The 25614-nt window shown below is 51.0% G+C and overlaps 1 protein-coding gene across 3 annotated transcripts in view; it reads right to left on the reverse strand.

Moving 5' to 3' along the window:
- Positions 1-2311: 2311 nt before the first annotated feature.
- The window catches only part of TRIM66 (tripartite motif containing 66), a 59976-nt gene continuing 36673 nt past the window's right edge, over positions 2312-25614 (reverse strand). For all 3 annotated transcript variants that reach the window (XM_048217267.2, XM_044379452.3, XM_048217268.2), the window contains 10 exons: positions 13999-14520; positions 13646-13838; positions 11561-11621; positions 10960-11134; positions 10373-10662; positions 9767-9893; positions 9366-9440; positions 8844-8996; positions 8213-8431; positions 2312-7497 (listed from right to left, as the gene is read on the reverse strand). In XM_048217267.2, coding sequence (XP_048073224.1) covers positions 7438-7497; positions 8213-8431; positions 8844-8996; positions 9366-9440; positions 9767-9893; positions 10373-10662; positions 10960-11134; positions 11561-11621; positions 13646-13838; positions 13999-14520 — 1875 coding nt within the window. In that variant the 3' untranslated portion in view covers positions 2312-7437. The remainder of the gene's footprint in view (positions 7498-8212; positions 8432-8843; positions 8997-9365; positions 9441-9766; positions 9894-10372; positions 10663-10959; positions 11135-11560; positions 11622-13645; positions 13839-13998; positions 14521-25614) is intronic.

Genomic DNA, 25614 nt, shown 5'->3' on the forward strand with positions numbered 1-25614 from the left:
GCCCTGGATACTCTTCCTAGACTGCCCAGTGGATAAAATAGTCCACAGGCCACGTGTGCAGGAGGAAGGGGTCTGCTGCAGGCCTGCCTGCCAGGGCGGGGCTTGCTCTGGGGAGTAGGCTTGCTAGCAGCTTACCATGGAAGCTGAGGAGAGGGGAGTAGTCAGCCTGAATGTCCCCAGGACCTGGAGAAGAATAGCATTAATAAAGTTAGTAAGGACAAACACAGAAGAAAGCTCAGAGCAGGCATGGGTAAGGTTTTGGGTACTCGTCCGACTCTGGGAAGGGATGGGGATCAGAAAGACTTCCAGTTTTCATCTAAAGCATTAAAAATGATGATCGTCTGGGGCGCCTGCATGGCTCAGTTGGTTAAGTGTCTGCCTTCAGCTCTAGTCATGATCGCAGGGTCCTGGGATTGAGCAGGGAGTCTGCTTCTCCCTCTCCCTCTGCCCCTCCCCCCCACTTGTGTGTGTTCTCTCTCTCTCAAATAAATAAAATCTGAAAGAGTGGCGATCACCCTTCTCTGAAACACAAACTTCTCTGACACCGCATCCCCCTGGCTTTCTTCCCGAGTCCCTGGCTTCCGAGATAGAGACTATGTAAGGAAGAAGATGTTAAGGGGGCCGGGGATTGGCTTGTATGTCAGGTGACATCGAGACACCAAAGTGGAGTTGCCCAATAGGCCACAGGACTCAGGAGCTCCGGGAGTGGGCCCCTGACAGGATGAGATTCTCCGAGATTTCTGCATCAGTTAGGGTGCTTAGTTGCAATGAAAAGAAAACAATTCTGGTTAATTCAAGCAGAAACTGATTCTATAAAATATTTGATGAGAGAGTTCACAGACTGTTGGAAAGACTACAGAATTAGGAGCTAATGGGTCTGCTGTAGAAACCAGCACTGCCATCAAGCACCAGGGGCTTCAGCTCGTTCTGCTGCTCCTGCTGCCATGGAAACCTCGCCTCACTGCAACCAATACCGTCACCAGAGAAGTCTCTGTGGTCCCTGCCTTTTTTCTTTTTTTTTTAATGACTACCATTAGATCTGTATCCTAGCTACAAGGTATGCTGATAAATCAAGATTTTCATATATTTAGCTACTGTAGTGAAGAGTGAGCTCTGCCTCCCGAGGCTCCTGCAGTGGGGAATTCCGCCCAAATAGGAGGATCAGGTTCAAATAGACAAGGCAAGAAACAACAATTGTTGGAGAGGATGTGGAGAAAGGGGATCCCTCCTACATTGTTGGTGGGAATGCAAGTTGGTACAGCCACTCTGGAAAACCGTGTGGAGGTCCCTTAAAAAGTTAAAAATTGAGCTACCCTATGATCCAGCCATTGCACTACTGGGTGTTTACCCCAAAGATACAGACGTAGTGAAGAGAAGGGCCATATGCACCCCAATGTTCATAGCAGCAATGTCCACAATAGCTAAATCGTGGAAGGAGCCGAGATGCCCTGCAACAGATGACTGGATTAAGAAGTTGTGGTCCATATATACAATGGAATATTACTCAGCAATCAGAAAGAATGAGTTCTCAACATTTGCTACAACATGGACGGCACTGGAGGAGATAATGCTTAGTGAAATAAGTCAAGCAGAGAAAGACAACTATCATATGATTTCTCTCATCTATGGAACATAGGAACTAGAATGATCAGTAGGGGAAGAAAGGGATAAAGAAAGGGGGGGGTGGTCAGAAGGAGGAATGAAACATGAGAGACTATGGACTATGAGAAACAAACTGAGGGCTACAGAGGGGAGGGGGGTGGGGGAATGGGATAGACCGGTGATGGGTAGTAAGGAGGGCACATATTGCATGGTGCACTGGGTGTTATACACAACTAATGAATCATCGAGCCTTGCATCGAAAACCGGGGATGTACTGTATGGTGACTAACATAATATAATAAAAAATCATTATTAAAAAAAAAAAAAGGAATGATTGATATTCAAAACAACATCCTTCTCCCCCAAATGGCTAGAAACCACGGGTGTGCAGCAGGCAGAGGGGAGAACTAAGGCTAGGTGACTGGGGAATGGCACTATATAAAGATTCTTGAGGGGTACAGTGCCTGGAAGTGGTGGGCACTCATAAGATGGTTTTCCCCTGACTCTGCCTCAGACCCATTGCCTGAATTTTGAGGAACGGGCTGTGTTTATGCAACAAGAAGCAGCGAGTTGCCTCTTCCTTAGACTGAAGGCTTCCCAGTCTATTCTTCCCCACCCTGTGTTCTTCATGACTTTGGAGTCCAGGGGCAAGACGACCGTGACATAGGTTCAACCATCATTACTGAAGAAACACTCCATGACACAATTATTGGTAAAGAAAAGTGCTATTTTTTAATTTGTTCTTGAATGTGTAGGTCCTTTTAAGATCAGTGACACTTCCCTTTACAATAGACCTCCCTCCTGTCCCCAACCACTTTGGATCCAATGGCTGCTTCTGAAAAAGGCCTAAGAGGAACTCACCCTAGCTATCCAAGGAAGAGGTGCAGCTTGAGGAATGGGCATATGGCTCAAGAAGCAGCTCAGTCTGGCCTGTGAGTCCCTTTGTCCTGCCTTGGCCAAGACTCCCCAGCTATGTCCTACCCCCAACATTCCCCTGCTCGCTGTGTGGCCTGAGCTTTAGAGTTAGAATCACCATCACCATCTTTCCAGGAGGACAGCCTCTGTTTTCAACCCCCTCCCCCAACCAACTTCATAGATGGGGAAACCATACCCAAGGTCACATAGCTCATAACTGGCAGAGCCAAAATTTAGGTGTTCAGCATCTCAAATCAGATAACTTTCTACTATATCACCCCACCTCCAAGAAAACACCTGACATCTGCCTCCAGCGCTAGGAACAGCTGGAGCAAGCACGGGGTGATACCAGTACAGATGGGACAGACCTGGCCCAAAAAGGCCCAGCTGACCTCAGCTAAGCCCTGAGCAAGTGATGAACCCCAGCACTTCTCCACTCTCCCTCCACCAGAAGGTCATCAGTGGCAGACAGCCACCCCTGCCAGGACCCCTGTCCCGACCAGGAGCACGATGAAGCGTGCATGGAAACGTGTTTGACCATGACCCCAAGCGCCTCACCAACGGTGGCCAGCTCTAACCGGTACGGGGATCATGGCGATGGTCTGCCCACCTGCCTGGGAATCCCATTTACCAAACCGCTTCTTGGTACGACTCAATCCACATTCTTAGGCTGATTTGGATGGGGCCTCTTGGCAAACATCGCTAAAATCTGTCTCCGTGTGGCACTGGGAAGGACAGAGGGAAAGGCTCGCAGATGCCGTCCTCCCAGGAGAGCTCATAATCATGGCTGGCATGGGGAGAACTGAGTCCAGGGAGAGAAACGGACCCAAGGAAAACAGGCAGACACAGAGGGAGGGGAGCAGGAGCGGCCGTGCTTCCTCCTGACTGCCGAGTTCCTGAAGAGGGAAGACCTCACGGAGCTACAGATGTGTTCCCTTGTCAAGACTTCAAGAAAGGCTCGGCCTGTATGGCCAAGAGGTAAGAGACTAACCCAGACACCTGCTGTGTCAGAAAAACCATGTGAAGGGGCTGTCTCAAAGAGTGAGAGGTGGATGGTGTAAAATGCTGTGGAGACTTCTAGACAGTTGAGGACTGAAAGGTATTCTTTCGATTTGGCAACTGGGTGGTCACTGGTGACTCTTATGGAAAGCTGTGGAGGGTTGAAGAGTGAGAAGAATTAATGGAAAAAAGTCCTTTCTAAAAGAAACTTGGCTAATAAGGACAATGGGTCAGGGGCAAATGACTCTAAGAAGCTTTGCTTTAGTCTGGGGGAGACCTCTGCTTGTTTGTAGGCTTTGTGGAGCCAGCGATGGAGAGGGAAGTTGAGGCCCTAGGAAGTGAGCACGGTGGGATAAGGGACAGAGCAAAGCCTTGGAGGCCATAGAGCAGGATTCAAGAAACAGAGCTCCAAACGGGAGCAGAAGGGAAGGATCTGAGGAGGGGTGTAGACACAGACAGATGGGAGGGAGAGAGGAGCAAGTGGGCAAGGAGGTTCCCACTTCAGGGACTCTGTTCTGTGCAGTAGGCAATGGGGTCAGTCATTTGCTGAGAGCAAAGATGAGGGGCATGGACAGAGAGCAGCGTAATTACAAGTCAAAGATACACCCATCAATGCTGACAGCCCAACTGAGGGGGTCAACTATGAAGCTGTCATGCTTAGCGACCCAGGAGGAGGGAGCAGAAAATAAGCTAATGCCAAAAATGGAGAATGGTTGACAGTTTCAGGGGAAGTTTTGAGTTGGAGGGGATAAGAAAGTTCAGGATCCTGACAAAAATGTCCGTGTATGATGGGCCATGGGTTCAGGCTAGGGAGAGGAAGCAGCGCAGGAGAAGGCTGAGACAAAGAGAGAGGAGGTCAGGGAACTGGGCTAAAGGAGCCGGCAATTTCTAAACAGCAGGGAGGGAGTGGGAGAAGCAGCAGCATGGGGGATGGTGATTCCCAAAGGAGTAAAGTCTCAGTTCAGGAGTTCAGAAGAGAAGACTACAGGTGACATGACATCATGGAGGGAGAGAGAGAGAGCAGAGCAGAGCCTGGGAACAAATAAGGACAGGTGTGGGTCTCAGGAGCAAGGCAAAGACCTGTCGCCACAGGAGCGAACCCACCGAGTCTTAGAGCCACTGTGGGAGGGGTACCTGCAGAGGGGGGTAGTTGGCAACTGCTAGAAGTCAGGTAGGGCCAGCCTGCCCATGTTCTGGAAGAGTACTCCACAATTCATCCTGCACCACTTTTTTGCACTAAAATCCCCTTTGCATCCACTGAAGCCATTCCACTCTCCTATTTCTCAGCACAACCAAGGAGCCCCATTTCTCCTCTAGGACTGTGTTCTATACTGTGAGGACCCAGAACTCACACTATTTCCATTTCATGTCTTAGTCAAGGGCCAAAGGTCCTGATTGACTTCAAAAGGGACCATTATGGGATCAGCTCAGACGTTAGCAAAGAGCCACTGAAGTCAGTCACTCGGCTAGCAGCTTTTTCTTTTAATTTCTAAAAAGTCATGTTCTGTTTTCTGCATGCAAAAACAAAACAAAACCATGACGCAAAACGCTGGTGCTAAGTCCATAGGAAAAACCCGGGAAAGGGCAGTGGTGTGGGGTAACCAGTGCAGGGGTGGTGTGGTGGGCCAGGGCCGGCACCCTTGCAGGGAAGGACACCCTACATCTGCTCAGGTGCCGAAAGTGGGCCTCTCAGCATGCAGGGTCTCCGCGATGGGAAAGGAGTATGTGACCCCCTACCGTGCTACGAAGATCTCCTGGCCCGGCACACGATACCTAAGAGAAGGGAAGCCAAGCATTTAGCCAGGCATTTCTGCTTCGAATCTGTGGCCTCCAGTTGGTCCTGTGGAAGGATCTCAATCAGGTTTGAGCCTGTCGCAGCCCTCACCTGGCTGTCCGACACATAGCACCATGTTGCTCACTCAGGGAAGGTGGGAGTGGGGGCCACAACAAAGGAAGACGACCAACAGCATGAGTTAGTGAGGTAATTACAGAGGGAACCTTGCCAAGTCAACTAAACAGGGAAAAAGATTCAAAAATTGAAAGGAAAGTGGCCAAAGCCCAATCCAGAGAGTGATGTGTGCCCCAAAGGGCAGAGGGCTAGGTCTAAAGATTGCCTGGCTACTGGAGCCTAAAGACTTAGCTACCCCAAGCTAGGAAACAGGACTGTGGAAGCCCGTCTGTGCAGGAGGACCTGGCAAGGGCTGGTGAAAGAATGGCAGGCCAAGGATGTGGTTGGCTCTGAAGCGAAGACGGCCTCTCAGCCTGGGTGGCGAAGGAAATGAGCAGTACCACCAACTGACAAGGAGAGAAGAAACGTTTTTCTCTGAGCAGAATGTTCCCATGGGCAAAGGCCCTACACACAAGAAATTCCTTAAACTTCACCTCTTAGCAAAAATAAAGCCATGACCTAAAACTCCCTTGAAATTAGCCAAGCCGTGACCAGGCCAGAGACAGCTGCGTCTGCAGGTGAGGCCACTGGACTGCCAGCTCTGCAGCTCCCCAGCATCACCAGCGGCAGCTTCCCTCTCAAGCCTGACCCCCAGCAGCTGCCTGTACCTCCTCCTCCCAGACACCCCACAGGGACCACGAAGATCCATCTCCATCCGAGACGCAGTCTGGAACTCCTGTGCCTGGGGCTTTCAGAACCCTTCCCTCTGCATCCTTGGAGGGGCGACACCCTGAAGTTACTTCACGGTCACCGAAGGACTCCGGCTCCTCCCCTCCCAGTTTTCCCCTCCTCCACTCTAGACAGAACATCCCCCATGAGCAGTTAGACCGGGCTCCTGGCTCACCCTCTGGCCTTCTCCAGCTTCTAGCTGAAAAGGGTTTGCCACTAGAGCCTTGGCTTTTTCTGGGCTGCAGGCAGCCTGGGGGCAGGCGAGTCAGAGCACTCACTTGTGATCTTTGGCTCTGCAAAGTGGAGACGCTGAGGGCTAGGATCTCTGGGCGGTGGGGGGGGGGGCGGGTGGGGGGGAAGCCCAGCAGGGTGAGCTGGTTCCGGGTCAGCCTCCTTGGCCAGCCCCTGCCTCTCAGGTTTCCCAGGCAGAACTCCGGGTCCGGACCTCTGAGTGGAGACACTGAAGAGACGGCCACTGACAATCACTCCTAGGAAGGCAGGTTCTGACACCGAAGAAGAGCTATGAACGCCAAGTCAGTGGCCCAGAGGATGGGCTCTGCAGTTGACATCTCCTCACACCTGCCAGTGAGATCTGAGCCTGAAGCTGTCAGCAGTCCCTGCACAGCCACTGGCCCCGTTGAGAAGGCCATACCACCTAGAGCACAGCGGCCACCTAAGTCAACAGCGGGAGAGGTGGCGTGAGAAACAAATACCCTGAAAACCGTCAGAACCCAAATAGGCACCAGTTGAGACCTCTGGCCCCTAGAAGCCTCCATTACCCTGCGCAGGGCAGCGTCCTGTCCCAGCAGGCCAAGCAAAGGCAAACAGTGACAGTCTTTGGCTGTGCTGGGCCAGGGATCCCAGGCCTGCTGTATGTCAGAACCGCTCTCCCTTCTTCTCCCCTCGGGGCCCAGGAACACTTCGGATATAGACATTGCTCCCAAGCCCTGCACACTGAAAGGTGAGAAAAGTCTGCTTTCCTCAGCAGAGAGAGGTCACCAAGGAAGTTAGGTCCCCCGAGCCTGACTTGGTGTGGTCTCGTCAAGTGGACCCTACACATCTGATTTTTCTAGTAATCGGGAACACCTCCCTCTTTGCTGTTTATTACTGAAATCTTCTCCGTAGTGGATGCACTATGGCTCCCAAATGAATGCTGTAAGATGCAAACGGCAAAGAAGAGCACTACACAGCTCGACAAGACTCGTCTCACGTCCACGATCTGAAGACAATGAGCTGAAAGGTGGGGAGGAGTGGTCGACAGGATGGGGCGTCCGCTGCCGGGCTGCTCACCCTGCTGCCGGCTCTCACACCTGGGAGACGCTGCTGGCCAGGCGGAAGGACATTCGTTTTGCTCTTTCATTCTCCTGAAAGGGAAAACAAATGTGCGGCATTAACATGGCCCGGTGTAGCCCCTGTTCACGTGAAGAGTCCCCGTGTCCAGACTGGGACTCCCCAGAGCCCAGGTGTTTTACTCTAGCGCAGGAACGCAACGGCAAGACTCACTGCAGCCACTAAACACTACGTGCGCCCAGTGCGGTACACAAGCGGGGGTGGCTGGTCGGGCCCCGGCACCCGCAGACAGGCACTGAAGTGACGTCTCGAGTCTGCCTAGGTGGGACCAGAGGCAAGGTCAGGGAGCTCTCCTTGCTGCGAGTGACATCTCTCCTTCCCTCTCTACACCAAGGAGCTGGAAATATCCCTTGCTTTCTCCCAAACCCAAGCTGAGATAGGACACTGCGACCTGGTGTTTCTCGGCTCCTGGGGATCACAGTGTAGAAGAACCAGCACTGGGCTGCGAGTCGGGAACCCTGGCTTCTCACCCTGATTCCGCGGCTAATTCGCTGGGTGCCCTGGGCAGGTACATCCACCTCTCTGAGTTTCAAGCCTCGGTGGTAATTAGGCTTAATGAGCCCCACACGGCCCTGCCTTCTTCCTAGCCTAAGGCGCTGGCTGCAAGGGTTCATTGTCACCACTCTCTCGAGCAGTCTGGCTTTAGGTTGCCCTGTACATGCTGCTTGGGTGCCCCTGCCTGGCCAACCACCCCCCACACCTGCCCGCCAGCTGGCAGCAACTCTTTACCATATGTCGCCGCCGCCTCTTGGGTTGGATGCCCTCCTGCACATACGGGGGCCATGGGAAGCCCTGGGGAGTGGAATACCCACTCTCGCTAGACACTTCTTCGGAGTCTGAGTCCTCCTGCCTCGGCTGGGCAAACCGTTTCTCCGGGTAGATCTCCTTCAACCAGCCCTCAAAGAATACTTCCAGGCAGCGGCCGGCCTCCGCCACTTCTGAGTCAGGCTGAAGGGGAAGGAGAGCAGTGATGGTCCAGCCCGTTTCCACCAGCCCATCTCTTCCCAGTCCCTCAAGAGCTCTTCAGAGAGCACAAAGCCTGGTTGGGTTTCCTGGAGGTCTAGAATGTGACATTGTCTCCTGAAGACTCAAGATAACCAATTTAGTATCATCTCTCAAAGCAGAAGTGGCCCTGACAGTTACCCACAGATGGCCAACCACTAGCACTCCCCCTTCGTCCTCCTGAGTCCATGCTGAGGCCCAAGTGTGGGAGAGAACTTAGAGAGAGCGGGGGGGGGGGGGGCAGAGAGTCTGTTCCCAGGTCCTCATGGCAACTCAGGACCAAACCTGATATCCCCATCCAGCCATGAATCTTGGGGTCACTGGGAAATAGGGGAGAGGAAAAACAGGCAAGACATACATAATTGAACTTCGCACAGTTCCAGAACATGAGGCGGACGTCTGACACCACCTCCTCGGGGGTGGTGTAGTGAGCTGGGTCCTTCTTTTGCAGCTTCCTCCGGATGATCGACAGGTCCATGGGCCTCTTGATAATCTGGTAGTAATGCCGGGCCTTTGGGAGGAGAGAAGGGGAAGCCAAGCAGGAAGAGAAAAGAAGCAGAGGTACAGATAAGAAGGAGGGAAAGATGGAGAACGATGTGGAACAGAAGTGAAAGAACACGAGAAAGAGAACGGCAGCAAGAAGGAAAGTGGAGAAAGAAGACAGAGAGAAGGGGTAAAGGAGGCCTGGCTCGCTGTCCATCAGGTGCGGTGCAGCGGCTGCAGGGCTGGGGGGCTGTGGTGGCCGCGGCTGGGTCTGCTAGCCTGGGCACGAGGGAACCCAACATCCAGTGGCCATGCTCTGAGCCCGCTCGGGGTACCCCTGGGACCCGCCCCGGGCCCAGGACCTCGGGAGCCGGGGGAGACAGGCGGCCTTCCTTACCAGCGGGCTCACGGGCTCGTGGAAGGGCAGGCTGAGGCTGTTGCAGCACAAGGACAGGACCAGCTTTTCGCACTTCTGCAGAAACCGGAAGGGCAGCAGGTCACTTGGCCCCGGCCCCACCTCAGGAGGGACTGAAGACAGTGACCCTGGTAACTCCAGCAGGGTCAGCTCTGTCCCATGGGGCACGGACCACCACGCGAAGGCAGAGCCCAGGCTCCCAGACCAGAGGAACATAGCCAGCAGGAGGGCATTCGCCGCAAACCCCCATGGGCCGGGCTGTTAGGCACTGCCTGAAAGGGAGGTACCTGGAAAGGCCTCCCATCCCCTCAGAAAGGCCTCCGCCCCAGGCACAGGGAGGCTGCCCCAGACAGGGAACCATGTTCCCAGAGACCCCTCCCTACCTTTTGGTCACAGATGCTCAGGCCGGGAGTGGCCCGCATCCCAGGCTGGTAATAGCGGGCATTCTCACAGTCGTACTCCATCTCGGGCTGGGTCAGGCTGCGGCACAAGGTACACACCCAATCTCCCCTGCAGAGGCAGGTGAGGCCCAGTGAGGCCTCAGCACGTGACCCAGAGCCACCTCCCCTGGCCCTCTGCTCCAAGATCCCCGGGGTGGGTGGGGGGTGGGGGGAGGCACAATGGCTTGGGAGACTTAGTCCCTAGCCCTGCCCTGTAAGGAATGGCTTCCTAACCACCAGCTTGAAAGCAATTCAGTAACTCGGGATGGAGTGAATCCAGAAAAACACAGGACTCAGCTAGGGGTTGCGATAGGAGTATGGGGACAAATCCGTGTGTGTAGGAGGAAGCTGGGAACAGAGGAAGAAAGGAAGCCACACAAATCTAAACACCCGCCTGTCCGCGCGCACAAGGCACACGGCAGTAGGGCCGCTGACTCACAGACCTGCAGTTCACACAGGCCCACACGGGGGAGGAAGCCAGCCCGGGGAGCTGTGTGGCCTAGAAGAGGCCTCCCAGAAAAGCACGCTGCTGGGACCTGCATGGCTCACCCCGGGAAGCCGAGCAGGGCTGGCAGGTGGCAGGAGAGGTGGAACACTTTGGGGCAGCGGTCACAGCACAGCAACTCCCCCCCGTTGAGGCACACAGCGCAGAAGTCCTCGTTCTCTATTGGTACTGGGGGCCCCTTCTTGGCTCCAGGGGTCCGAGGAATGAGTCTCTGTTCCTCAGGAGAGGCACCCGCCCCCTCCGGTGGCTGCTGCCCAGCCAGAGAAGTGACAGTGACCTTTCTTCCCCCCAGACTCGGGGCCTGGATGGCGTCGGGCAGGTTGTTCTGGCTGACCTTGGAGAAGAAGGGAGTCGGCAGTCAGAGCACAGCACCAACAAGTTGTGGAGGGAGGGAGAGGACTGACTGACCAGCCCTGGGCACCAACTAATTCCCGGCGTCCAGGCCAGCCGAGCCCCGGGGATGCTGGGACAGACCCCTCACAGCCGGAGGTAAGTCCGGCCAGGCTGCAGCCCCACTCAGACCGGACTCCGGACAGGGCCAGCGCCAGAGGCAGAATTCTGACAGCAGCAGAGAGAAGAGAGGCTCCCGGGGGGGGGCCAAGCTCCAGGACCAGAGGGAGCAGAGTGGTACCTTAATGGACATGCTGGAGGACTCGGTGCCACACTCGATGATAAGCAGGAAGCTCCCGTCCTGCTCGTCCTTCTGGGGCTTCAGCTTGAACACCGGCATCTCTCCCGAAGAGGCAGCGCAGATCTTGAGCCGCTCCAGCCGCACATAGGGAATCTTAGGCTCGCTGTTGAAGGGCCTGAGGCAGGAGAGACACCGCTGGGTCTCGGGAGGAGCCTTCTCCGACCCCAGCCGCTGCGTCAGCTCTTCCACAATCCCACCTTCTGCAGCTCCAGACTGCAGTCCCACCCCTGCAGGCCCCTGCCTCACCTTCCTGCCCCGGGGTGGAGGGGGGGGAGCCCTTTGTTCAAAGAAAGGGGAATTCCTAAAGTGGGAGGACCTCACACAGAGTACATGCCCCCTGCTGCAGGAGCCAGGATACCCTCCCACGGGGTCTCAGACTCCCAACCCCGCAGATCCTATCGAGGGTCTGGGAGTTGAAGAAGATGGTTGCAGGAAAACTTCTGCTTCTAGTTAAGTCATTGAGGATGCTGACTTCCTGTGCCGGCCTCCCAGGATATGAATTGGAGGGTGAGAGAGGGAGGTTGGGTCAGGAGCCTGTTACCTGATACTCTGGTTCTCTTTTGCACCCAGCTCCAGGGCTCCTTGTTCAAAATTCTCATACTCTAAGGCAAAAGACAAATACCTGTGACATACATTTATGACAACATGCCCTATAAGCCATACCTTCCACTCATATGTGCTACTCATACCTTTGGCCCACACCGCAATCCTACCATGGCTCTCCTTCCTGAGAGGGGAAGAAGGCCACCTTCTTTTAAAAAGACAAACAAGGGCAGGTACCTGGGTGGCTCAGTCAGTTAAGCATCCAACTCTTGGATTTAGCTCAGGTCATGATCTCAAAGTCCTGGGATCAAGCCCCATGTCAGGCTCCATGCTCAGCAGGGAGTCTGCTTGGGATTCTCTATTTCCCTCTCCCTCTGCCCTTCCCCCTGCACATGCTCACTCTCTCTCTCAAATAAATAAATAAAATCTTTAAAAAGACAAACAGAGGGGTGCCTGGGTGGCTCAGATGGTTAAGCGTCTGGCTTTGGCTCAGGTCATCATCTCTGGGTCCTGGGATCAAGTCCCATGTCAGGCTCCCTGCTCAGTGGGGAGTCTGCTTTCCCCCTCCCCGTAACCTGCACCCCCCCCCGGCTTACTCTCTCTCTCCCTCTCTCAAATGAATAAATAAAATCTTTAAAAATCAATAAACAAACAAATAAATAAAAAGAAACAGATATGGGGCACCTGGCTGGCTTAGTCGGAAAAGCACGTGACTCTTGATCTCGGCGTTGTGAGTTAGAGCCCCATGTTGGAGGTAGAGATTACTTAAATAAATAAAACTTAAAAAAATTTTTAAAGTCAAAAATAAATTAAAAAAAACAGATAAAACTCAGAGGCTATCTAGGGGTGAGTGTTGGATCTGGTGCTAAGGGGCCAGCTTCTCACCTTACGAATGAATTCAGAAATCTCTTGTTCTCCACATACTGGTGTCACATGCTCTCAGAAGTCATTCTGTCCAGCCTTTGTCTTTTCAGCCAAGTGCTAGGATTTTAGTACTACCCGAGAGTCTAGTTCATAGTCCACAGGCAAAAGGCTCCCTGCAGCCCTACCCTGAGTAGTGCAATAGAGCCTGTGTAGACGGGCAGGTGGTGGTGTGGGGAGGGAGTAGAAAACTAGCATTTACAGAGCACCCACGCAGTGCCAGGCACTGTCCTAGGCATTTTCCATAGGCAAGCAGGGTCCAAAAAATTTAACTGCTTAAAATCCAGGGTCCCATTATTATGCAGTTAATAAGAACCAATCATTGTTCAGTTGGTCTTTCAGTCAGTATGAAAAAACAAGGAGAAAAATTATTTCATTTTCATTTATTAAATGTATAGAAAATAGAGCGATCATTACAGACTAAACATATATCTTACACTAAACAGAAAAAGTCCCAAATGCTCACTCTGCAATTGCTTTCAAACTTCCCAACCAGCCCTTGCCTATGACAGAAGAGAGGAAGCCCCGTTTGAGAAGGTGTGTAGGTAACTGAGAAGAGATCAGAGGGTATCTCCACTGTTCAAATTCCCTTTACTCTGGGGCACAACACAAAGCCAAAGGCCTGCTGGGTGTGAGGCAAAGCAAGGCCAATTCTTGTGACTACACAGAAAGTCATCAAATGACCTCACTGTAGTCATTTGCCCCCTGGTCTATGACGTAGCTATGATTAGCCCCATTTACAGAGAAAGAAACCAGCTCAGAAAGGCCAAACATAAAAAGACAGAACCGGTTTTCTAAGTTCGATATACGACTCCAAAGTCAGGTATGTTCTTTTCCCTAAAATATTTTGCCAAGACTGGCCCTGCTGGGATATGTTCTTCCTGTTCCTCCCACCTCTGACCCAGACCTCCAGAACTTTTTGCAGGGAAATGTTACAGGAGGCTAAGTCCCAGCCCTGTCTGTATCAGCCCTGGCCACAGTGAGGGAAACAGAACAGGTCCCAGTAAGTCTGTTCTGGAGGGAAGAAGTGATCTGAGCCTGAGAGAGAAACGCTGCTCCCTCCGGCCTCGTGCCTGTCTCCTCTCCCGCATCTCACCCCAAGTGCTGAGCTCATGTCTATGGCCAGCACGAGTGACAGGCTGCTTGCCGACCTGCACCTCACCTTTTGGGTTCCGGTACTGCTGCAGAGCCATGGATGTGTTGATCGCTGGGACCAGTGGAGGTTTCTTCACAGAGAGGTTAATTGGCTCCTCCAGTTCTGAAGGCATAGCCAGATCCTTGGAAACCTCCAGACCCGGGGTTGTGGGGTCTTGTCCCAGGGAGTCAGTGAAGCGGGTAGAATCCTCACTTTCCATCTTTTAAAAGCGGAAGTCCAACAAGAATCAAAGAAATCAGGCATTTTTGCTGTTAGTAGTCATAGAGCTATTAAGCTGAGGCCAGGATAAGCCCTTCAGGGGCCACCCTGCTGCCCAGTGATGAGCAGAGGAAGTTGAATGTCATTTCCCCAGGACTTACCTTACACAGGGCTTTCCTGAGAGAGGGGTCAGAGCCATCTGCAGGGCACAGGCTCCCTGCAGCTCGGCCAGAGCCAAGACTGCAGCTGGATCCAGTCTCCGGCTGCATGTCAGAAGCTGGAAGCATGCTCTGCAGAGGACAAGTTGCCAGACTTGGCACAGTCTGGATGGGACCAGACATCGGGGTGGGCCTGGCCTGTGAGTGATCACTTGCTAGGCTTGTGATGGTCTGGGAGGAATCACTCATCAGACTGGGCATGGACTGGGGCACGCTGCGCACAAGGCTGGGTATGGTCTGCAGATGACTGACTGTCAGGCTGGGCATAGCCTGGTTTTGACCACTCATCAGGCTGGACACAGTTGTGGGCGTGCCGCTCAGCAGGCTTGGGACCATGTGGGAAGGGGCAGCAGTCAGGCTGCTCACGCTCTGGACCTGTGGCTCTAGGGTCCTTGCCAGCCTGGTAGACGACAGCTCCATCTCCAGCGTGTTGGAAAACCCCATGATGCTCACCGAAGTGGAGTGCTGCAGGAGCGAAGACAGGGCAGACTCAGGCCATTGGCAGGGGTGGGGGGAGGGGAGGAGAGATGCAGCCCTCGAGAGCTCCCATGCTCAGATTTCACTCTGGCCTCAGAGTCTAGTAGCTGCAAGGAAGTCAGACAGCACATGAGCCCTATTCCCATTCCCCTACACCAAGGAGGCTGCTAGGCTCTGACAGAGAGGCGGGCACAGACTGAGGACGCTGGTGTGCGTGCGTGTTTGTGAGAAGGACAGAGACAAAATGGTGTGGGAGAGTGACAGAGATCGCCTACCACCTGCCCTGAGGGTGGCGCGTGCACACACACACACACACACACGGAACCACCACCAGCCCACACCCCTCACCCCCCATCCAGTACCTAGGCAAAGGATCAGACTGTGGGATCAGCCCTCCAACTTCACATTCCCCTCTGACTAAACCACTAGTGCCTTCTCATCCCTTCTGGGTTTCCTGTGGGCTAATTTCTGCTACATAAAAATGGAAGGAAGTCCAGAAGGCTCAAACTCTGGTCTGCCTCAGACCTTCTCTGAGATAATGCCAAGGCCTGGGGGGACCCAATCAGTCCTGGGGAAACTGAGCCAACTCCAGGCCCTTTTCACAGGCTTGTTCAGATCAACTCCAGAACCACTAGCATTAAGGGAAGGCTTGACCAAGAGATGTGAAAGTCTTCCCTAGCCCCACTCTACCTGCCAAAGACCTTCTAAACCAAAGGTAAAGAACATCAGAGCAGCTAGGTCTTAATATGTCCCAGTCTGGACAGTCATTGGATTAGGCCGTAACTTCCCAACCCCAAGAATTGTTTTCTCCTGTCTAACTGCTTGATGGTGTAGGGAGAAGAGACCTAAAGGTTCACAAAGAGAAGTTAAAGACATACAGATTTCTGCACTGGTTGCATTCCATTTCTCAGATTGGAGAACCACATTTGATGGAGGGAGGACAGTGAGAGACTGGTTCTAAATGTAACCTTTAGGAATTTAGAAGTTTGATATCCCTGCCTTTTTTTTTTTTTTTTAAGACTAAAGATAGAACAATTTGACGTCTTTTGAAAGTCAAAGGGGAAACAAAGAGTAAACATCTCTAAGCTTCCCAAATCAGTGTCTTCAGCCTTTCCCCATGAGTAAGATATTCAAATTTCCACAGGAAAGTAAATACTTCAAATATCATCTCAAATTTCACTATAAAATTAGCAAAGCCATTTAACAGTGAAGAAAAGGCTGTCCTCACCTCAGTGAACGTCACCCAGTTCTTCAAGTCAGATTCTAGAAGGGAAGCATCAGTGAGGCATCCCTCCTCCCTCGCCCAAGCTAATTCCAAACCTCATCAATTCTACCCCTTACACAATTCACACATCTTCCCACTAATTCTTCTCTCTATTGCTGGTGCCCTAGCCTGGGTTACACTCCTGTATTTTCCCAGATGACAGCAGTAGCCTCCTCAGTGGAGAAATATTTTCAAAACACAAATCTGAGTATTACTCAGCCATCAGAAAGGATGATTACACGACATCTGCATTGACATGGATGGAATTGGAGGAGATTATGCCAAGTGAAATAAGTCAAGCAGGGGCGCCTGGGTGGCACAGCGGTTAAGCGCCTGCCTTCGGCTCAGGGCGTGATCCCGGCGTCACGGGATCGAGCCCCACATCAGGCTCTTCTGCTATGAGCCTGCTTCTTCCTCTCCCACTCCCCCTGCTTGTGTTCCCTCTCTCGCTGGCTGTCTCTATCTCTGTCGAATAAATAAATAAAATCTTTAAAAAAAAAAAAAAAGAAAGAAGTCAAGCAGAGAAAGACAATTATCATATGGTTTCACTTATTTGTGGAACATAAGGAAAAGCAGGGGGATCATTAGGAGAAGGAAGGCAAAAATGAAGGGGGGGATCACAGAGCGGGGAGACAAACCATGAGAGACTGTGGACTCTGGGAAACAAACGGAGGGTTTTAGAGGGGAGAGGGGTGGGGGGATGGGCTAGCCCGGTGATGGGTATTAAGGAGGGCACGTATTGCATGGAGCACTGGGTGTTATACGCAAACAATGAATCATGGAACACTGCATCAAAAGCTAATGATGTACTGTATGGTGACTAACATATCATAATTAAAAAAAACAAAACCCACAAATCTGACCACATCATTCCTTTGCATGAAGCCCTGCAGTGCATTCCACATTCTTAGGACAACTGTGAAAATGACTGCCCAGCCCCTGTCCTACTCAGCAGCCACAGTTCACACAACAATCCTCCCATTCTCTGAGCTCCAGCCACTCAGACATTTTTTTCAATCCCTGAAACATGCCAAGCTCTCCTTTCACCTACGACCTTCATCCCCTTCAAACAGACTGCTTCCCCTCCGTGGAACATTCTCCTATCCCTGTCCCTGTACCACGTATCCTTCTAAACTCAGCTCACCTGTGATTTTTTGTATCAAAGCCTCTTTTCATTCTGTGGCCCAGACCTCATTCCTCCCTTTTACATTCTTGTAACTCCCCCCCCCTTTTTTCCCCTGTATTCTCAAAGTTGTGAGACCATTTGATGAATCTCTATTTTCTCCCATAAATCGTAAATTCCATTAGGGCATGGATTTTTACCTAGTTAGCTTACCCATTGTACTTCTAGACCCAGAAGCAGTGCCTGGCTGAATAAATGAATTCATGAGCTATTTAAAAATTTTTTAAAAAACAACAACGTGTGATTGTTTATTCTACAAATCTTAAACCACATAAATAGCTCCATTCTATTAACAACTGGGTCTATGCATCACTCGTCTTTATATAGCTAACATTTATTGAGCACTTATTATATGCGAGGAAATCCTCGCACAGCCCTCATCACAGATGTCAAAGGGTTGCTGTGAAGGTGACAAGAACGAATCCAGGTAGAGGTTTGGAACAATGTCTGCCATGCGGCAGGTGCTCTGTGACCCCCGGCAACTGCTACTGCTCCCCCAGTACTGTGACTGTTAGTGTTGTTCTCGAACTCTGCACTTGAGAAAAATGAGGCTCAGCAAGGCATCTGAAGTGTTTTATGTAATTGTACACATAATTTGTAAGTTTCCATTTCCCTTTATTTGTGCTCACACATAGAAATGCAGTTGATTTTTGTAGATTGACCTTGTACCCAGAGACCTTGCTGTCATGCTTGGGGGATTTCTGTGCACACAAATCATGCCAGCCGTGACTAGTTACGTTTCACTTCTTCCTTTCCCTGCGTTTGTTTTTCCGGCCTGACTCTGCCAGCTAAGTACGGGAGGACCAGGTCAAATGGGAGTAGTGATAGTAGCCATCCTAGTGTCATGCCTGATCTCAGGGGATCCTTTCAGTATTTCACCAACTAAGCATGACACGTGATGTGGGATTTTTACAGATTTAGAATCCCGCTCTCCGACGCCAAAGCCACACTCTTGACTGTGGCCTATCTGGCTGCATCCTTCTCTGTGCAAACTCACCCTCTCCTCTCCCACACTCTGTGCTTCAGCCTCTGTCCTTCCCTCGCCTGCTCTCCTCGACCTTCACTCTCTTCCTCTCCTGTTTTACTTTTTTCTTATCATCTCTTTCTCTTCTCTCCCAACGCTTTTCCCTTATTATTTCAAAGCAGCTAGTAAAGCTTATATGTTCTATTCTTAATTCTCAATTTTAAAAGCAGATGAGCTAAATATAAATGCCCTCTGTCTCCCAAAAGAGAGGTTTTTTATAGGTTCATTGGTAGTTCAATAGTGTTCAATAAAAAGACCCCAATTTGCTCTACAGTCTAAGTCCCAAGATAAGAAATATCGAGGAGAAGGAGGTCTGGGGAGAATACTCAAAGCACATTGGGTAGATTAAGCATGGAAGAGCTATCTCAAACATGCAGTGACCTGCCTCCCTTGGTATCCCCACTGTCCTGGCTAAGATTCTGTCTTTCCTTATCTATGGACAGGAATGCCCAAGGATGGTTGCAATCCTCTTTGTAATATATAACGGTCTAATCCTGTGAGCTGGTTTCTTTCACCCTTTCCCGATTTGACGTGTATATTTACTGCAGCTCTGGTGGTCATCTCATCTGCCAATGACATAGATGGCTCTCTCTATGAGATCCTTGGTGCCAAGCGTGAAGGGCACCAAAATCTACCTGGGACAGTCCCAAGGAATAACTGTATGTATGGTCAGGTGCTGTATGTCACAAAATAGGCACACCATTAAATTCCCAAAGACAAAAACTCCCCGGATTAGAGGCAGGCTGTCTCCACCTCTGTCTCCAGCTCAGAGGCAGGATATCTTTGTAGGATATCAACTCCCTTGTCCTGATTACTTATTGCATATCATGAAGTGTGACTTAATAGCATGATAGAGGAGGGCATGCAGACTGAGCTGTGGAAGAACTATGGAAATTCTATCACACTTTATTTTGAGCTGGGCCTGTTGAACCCAGCACACAGCACAGGGTCAATAACATATCCTAAGATACCGCAGACTAGACTAGTCTTCCTCCTGTTCACACCCACAGCCAACCTCAAAGAGACCAAGGCCATCAGGAAGTGGGGGGAAGCTCTGGTAGTGGTGAAAAGAACCTCAGAAACGTCCATGGCAGAACTCTGAGAAGGATCTCAGAGAAAGTGCAAGGTGGAAGGCAGCCCCACCCCATTTCTATGGGCTCTACAAATACAGTGGCATTTTGGGAACATAGGTACACTGTATGTCTGTATTTTTGATATTTCATTTGGCTCTCTGGAGTGAAGAGGTACAAAATATGAAAACAGCAGGGACTATTTCTTGTACAGGAAGAAAGAGAGGATTGAGAACCTCCATCCTACCCCGCCACCACCGCGACCAGGTGAGCAGGGAGAAGGGGAGGGCCAAATTTCAGGGCCCGGAAAGGAGGCTGGGTCTCCAGGGCCTGGAAGGAAGGACGGGGCTTCTTGAGAGCGTGCCAGGCTTGGGAATGTGGCTGCGCTGGATACTTGGTGCTGCACACACAGGAGGAGCTCCTCCGTCCGTGGAGATGCTGCCCTCTCTAGCACCCAGGATTGTTCAGGTCAGATGAGAGAAGGCAAAATGATATGGTTGGCTGTAAGGTCTGGCGGGGCAACCGCCTCCAAGTTGTCAGCTACATAACAGACACCTTGCCTTCTTCACATACAAAATCTACAGATTTCATGAGTGAAAAATATGTATTTTGAGGTTTGGAAGTGAAAATAAACTATTTTCTAGTTCAGGGGAGGAAGACAAGTCAAAAATGCCAAAAACACTCACTCTGACGATCAGCTCAGCTCATCACTGGGGTACGAGGGGAGACTGCCCTGGGCCTCCTCTCCTGCATCTCCTCACTTGCTCCTACTTTTCTCTCCTTCCCCGTACTTGCACGTCCCTGTCTCTGTCCCTTCCCTCTTCTTGTTTTTCTTCCTTGATCTCTGTTTGCCACCTGCCTGACCTGTGACCTGTCTGAATAACGCCACCTGGAACCTACAGATCTACCTGTCTGAACCACCTGCCTCCACAACTTGCCAGACCTGTGACCTCCCTGAACCATCTGACCTTCCACCTCTTCTACCAGTCACCTAGGCCATTCTTCACCCACCTAGCCTGCCTCCTGTTTGACCTCTGCTCTTCTATCTGCTGCCCTCCTCCCCATCCTCACCATGTAGATCTTGCTCTGGAGTTCGATGTGCTTACATTATTGTGATGATTGGCACACGATGTTGTCAAAATTCAGAGAAAGCACTGTTCTTTCATTCAACAGAAAAGGAAACTGAGACACAGAGGGATGACACAGATTTCCGAAGCTTATATAGACCCAAGACTAGGAATCTGGGCCCAGCCTTAAAAATCTGCTGGCTGGTCTTGATTTTGTGCCATTAGCTAGAAAGCTAGTGCTCTAGTAAGACAGAGAAGTCAATAAACAGACACTTAATGCACATGCCCTGAGTTTAATATAAATTTCAGGTTCTTACAGTAGCAAGATAGTATTGCTGGGGATAAAGTAGCACAAATACGGTGGTGTTCCACAGAAATTAATTTTCCAAATATCTGAAACATACCTCTTTCAGTAACAAAACACAATTGGCTTTAAAATAATAGGAGTACTTCTTAGACTTCACACACTACCTTGTCATAATAAACAGAGTACACGGAACCTCATGAGACCGTTCCTTAGGGACATAAAGGAACTTGGACGGATCTATCGCTGGAGTGGGCTGTAGTTCAGTGATGCTTTAAGGCCTGTAGAGCCTAGCCTGTCCTTTCACCGAATGACCTCAAAATGTGGCACTTGCCCAGGTGATGTTTCCTGTCTTCTCCCTCGTCTTTGGCTGCCATTACAGAAGTCCTGACTCCTTGCTTCTACTCTGGTTACTGCTCCAATGCAGGAAAATGAACACTTTCAGAGGAGACCATATAACTAAGCTTGCGGTCAAGACCTCTGACGAGACACCTGAGCGTGGACTTATGACCTCATGCTGAACAGTGTGTGGGTCTGTGACCTCTGTTCTTGCTGCTGCTCCGAAGATTCCCTTGCTCACTTCTGGTTTTAGGGTTTTGCCCCAGTCGTTAGAATTATCACAGACTGACCACCCTGTAAACATACAGCGGAGAAGGGAGCAATGACTTGGAAATTGTGTCTTGGAAACACATAGAAGGCCTTCACTCTGGTTGAAGGAAACAGATAAGGAGACAAGGATTGGGGTAAACAGATTTGTGAATTAAACATTGGACTATCTGAGTGTTTCGACAGCGTCAGATCAGGAGGACTGGTTGAACATTAGTAGATCTTCAAACAACTGAATCAGACACCTGAGGAAGGAACTAACTTTCCTAGCAAGTGGTTTCACGAGCTGATTTTTAATAGCAAAGTTGTTGCTCTTGATGATAGTGAGTGCGCCCCCAGCTCGGTGAAAAGCTCTTGTGCAAATTAAGGCTATCCCTGTGGATGCAACTATGGTAATATATGCTAACGACCAGAGTCAAATGGGGAAACACTCATGGGTGGTGAAGAGAGAAGAACTGAAGAGTGCCCAGCGCCCTGATGATTCAGGAAAGACAGAAAAAGCAAAGAGGATCCCAGAGTCTGAGGAGGAAGGAAGAGAAAAGGAGTAAGATTCTAGTAAAACCTGAAGTAAAAGCCAGAATGAGTGGACCCCTTAAAACCCAAGCCTTGAAGACCTAGGAAAATTAGACCAGAGATATTTTGGCCAGGCCAATGTAAGGAAATTTAGGGTCCAGGAACAAGGATTTGTTTTCTCATGGACCAGGAGACCTAGACAAGGATCTTGGATTTGGTCTGTGAATGAAATCAGGCTAGAACTGAGGGAAGAGCCTTCCTAGAGGAATGCAGGGAGCCAGACCTGAGGAATACTTGGCTTGGCTTCTGAGCAAGAGAGAGGTCTCTGTACAGTTCTGCATCCGCTGACCAGAACCCAGGCTGTGCCATAAGAAAGCCTCCCGAGGCCCTGGGAAGGTTCTGGGCAAGTTCTGCTGTTGAGGCCAGGCTTTGAGGAAACAATCATTCCTGGAGTTGAGAAGCCATGATCTGGCCCACAGACGTAGATCTGGAGACTGTGAAGGCAGGATGCCCTGTATGTCCTTACGTAAGCCAAGATTTAGAGTATGAGTTTAAGCAAGATATTTCCCATCTCTGGGCTTTAATTTCCTCCTCCACAGGTTAATGTAAATCTGAGTTGTAAGACTCAGATTACGAGCTCAGGCATCAAAGTGCTTTGGTAATGATGTGAAGGCTCTATGTGAGTCATTACCCCTTCCTCCTCTGCGTCACTCTCACTAATGTGGACCACAGGAGTGCCTACTGCTTAGGCGCCCTTTACTAAAGTACATCCCAGACTCCTCTGAAGCCATAAGCAGTATCCTGGTGGTCTCTCAGTCCTCTGTGGAGGATGTGGACTACATGTGAGCAGAACAGAGGTCCCCCTTGCAGCTGAATTAGGGCTCAGACAGGCTCTCTGTGATGCCTACAGCCTTGACTTCACGAGAGCTTTGAGGAAGACAGTGTGGGTGTTTTTCAGCAGTCGACTCATTCGGAAGTACAAATGAAGCCATCAAAATGTCTTCCAGTTTCACTCAGAATGTAAGGAGTTCTGCTGTCACGCTGTAACCGTGGTCTCTCTTCAGAGTGCTAAACCAAGATGAGGCAACCGCCAGGGCCAGACAGATTCATTCCAGAACGCCCTGCTAGATACAGGGAAGGTGGTGCGGAAAGCTGCTTCTGAGACTCCAGAGCTCGAGCCACTAGAAAACCCATTTGAAAACTTTCCTGTCTCACTTTTCCGCAGCAATGTTTTCGCCAGTAACTCAGCACCAACTCGAAAGTACGTGTGCACAGCTGCTGTTCCATAACCGAAGTCCTCCTCGTGGTGATGTAACGTCAGTCAGCGGCTCAGAACGCAAATGCGTCCCTGCGGAACACCCGCAGAGACGCCTGGTGCCCCGGCTTCCTCTGGTCCGTGGCCTTCACACAGACCTCTGACTTCCCCAGTACTCACAGGCCATCACAGGCTTAGGAGCGGGCCAGAAGCTAAAACACCTTTACCAGACGAGGCTGAGTCCTAAGCCCTCTCCCCAGCAGTGCCTCAGACTATTCCAACGAGTGTAAAGAGGAAAATCTAGCAAGTGAGAGGCCAGATGGAGTCCTGCTTCTCCCACTGCAGTGCGTAAGGAGAGGTGATCTAACCTAGCCCCTGAGCGCAGCCAGGGTCAGGAACACGTGCTCTGGTCCTAACTTTGCCAATGCTCTGCTGTAGAGCTCTTAGGTGGGTCACTTAAGCTCTCTGTGTCTCAGTTTCCACATCTTTCAAAGGGGAATATGAAAGTGGCTTCCTCATAGTACTTCTAGGATAAACAAAGAAATAAAATGGAATAATCCATGTAAAAACCTAAGGGAACAGGTAGAAAAACGCTATACAAAGTATTATCATTCAATGATAAGATGCTCAAAATGTTGTTCGGTGTCCTCAACCGTCACACCCTCCACCACACCCAGTCCCAGCTTCAAGGCAATGAATTCCCTCAAAAAGAAAGCCCCTTTTCTTATTTTAGTAGCTTTGTGTCTAACCAGTACCTCTCTCCGCCAAGTAGACCCAAAGGCTCCTCTGGGCCAGGATGGTAACATTGAGGTTCATTTTTCGGGGAGTCCAAGCCATGAAGAAGCCTATAAAACATCAGGAAAAGGCCGGGCCACCTGCTCCTCTGAACCTCTGCCTGAGCCCAGGTTGATAAGGGCCAGGGGCAGCTCAAAATGAGAGATTGAGTTCCTAGGACCTTCGCTAACCCCACTGCCATCCCACAGCCACACAGTAGGGCGGCGTCCCCTTGATGCTCAGAGAGCCCTGTGGGCCACCGGCACGCGCACACGGACTCTGTGTTTGCACACGGCTCACCTCCCTCCCTTTGTGCTGTGCACGGGAACAGAAGCAAGCCCCGTTACAGAAGCAGCGGCACCTTCTGCACGGCTTCTACTACCCCTCGAGCACTGGCAACCCCCATGTTTCCTTCTGAACCACTGACATCTAGAGCCGCCTACCTTCTGGGCACCCTCTCATGTAGCTTCCACAGGAGAGCGCCAACAGTTCAAATTTAACTTTTTCGTCCCCCAAAACAGGTCCTTCTTCCCATGCTCCCAGCTCAGTGAATGGCAACCCAGTGGGCAAGACAGACCCGGGTGTCAAGCCAAAGGACTTTCTCTCCCTCACTTTCCACCACCAATCAGACTCCAAGTCCAAAAGCTCCTGTGATCTGACCCCTTGAAGTCCACGCTTCCTCCTTATACCCATTGTCACTGGTTCCAGTCAGTCTTTCCTCGTTCTCCTCTGTACTATTTTGGTCTCCCTTCCTACAGCGAAAGTGACCTTTCTAAAATTTAATTCAAACCGCGTCCCTCCTTGCCAGAAATCCTCTCTTCACTCCTCACAACCCCAGGACTGAACGCTGAACTCTGCGGCATCGTTTAGAAGGCCTTCCGAGCACTCTGGTTCCGTTCCCATTCCCCAGCACACCTCGTGTTCCCACCCAGCCAAGTTATCTGAACCCCCCTAAGTGCTCCAGGCTTCCTCTCACTTCTGGACCTTCCTACTGGCCATTCCCTTTGATTACTCAGTCTAACCCTCCCCCTCATCCCCCTTCACTAGACTCATGTCTTTAAATCTCAGCTTAAAATCATGCCCCTGGGAAGTCCTCCGTGAAAGTTTTTACAGTGTTACATGCACCTTCTCTACACCCCGGTGACCTTCCCAGCACTTTATCACCTTTACTGTTGCTGCTTATTTAACTGTCTCTCCCACGAGACTGTAAGCTCCAATGTGAGACTCTTATTCACTGATATGTCCCTGACATCTAGCAAAACAGCTGGCACACACTAGGAGAGGAGATGAATCTGTATTTTTTGAACATTGAGTGAATAAATAACTGGATGAATGGATGCATAGCCCAAGTATAAATAGTTAAACCCCTGAGAGCCACAAAGGGCCCATTGACAGCATCGCTATGGCTTCTAGGCCAAACTGTTTTCGGCAGGACAGGCCCAGCACAGACCAAAACCCACTAATACCAGAGGCCTTGCCTGACTTCAAGAGCCACCAGGGATTTGCAAGCTACCATTTCATCTTTGCCATCCCTTACTTTTCGGAAATCTCTTCTCATGTATCGCTGGGATAGACTATGTGGTGATGGTGCCAGGGAAACACGGTGAGAAGCAGGTACGCAGAACAGCTGAAGCACTGGGGCTGCAGAGCCAGAGCCGTGTGCAGGGCTGAGTGTGCAGGCTGGGGGGTACCCAACAGCTGACAAAGCTTCAAGTACATGGCTAAGAGAAGGCGCCAGGAGGCCTGAGGGTACCAGACCAGAGGAGGCAGCAAGATATAGGAACAGTGCCAAGGGAGACAGGGAAGGCCGAGTGAGGTTCCAGCTAGGAGGATGACAGGGGTGAGGGTGAAGGGCAGGGATAAGGGGAGGACAGCTGACAAGTTGTGGGGTTCTGGGTTGTTACCAGAGTAAATGAACCCTTCTAGCAAGCAGGTAAGTTGGTGGACACGAAGGGCTCCTGCGGCTTATCTTCAAGAGCTCTCAGGGTCCCTCAGTGCTCAGCCACCTCTGCAGACCATTCA

The sequence above is a fragment of the Ursus arctos genome, unplaced genomic scaffold (assembly GCF_023065955.2).
Source record: "Ursus arctos isolate Adak ecotype North America unplaced genomic scaffold, UrsArc2.0 scaffold_22, whole genome shotgun sequence".
Lineage (NCBI taxonomy): Eukaryota > Metazoa > Chordata > Mammalia > Carnivora > Ursidae > Ursus > Ursus arctos.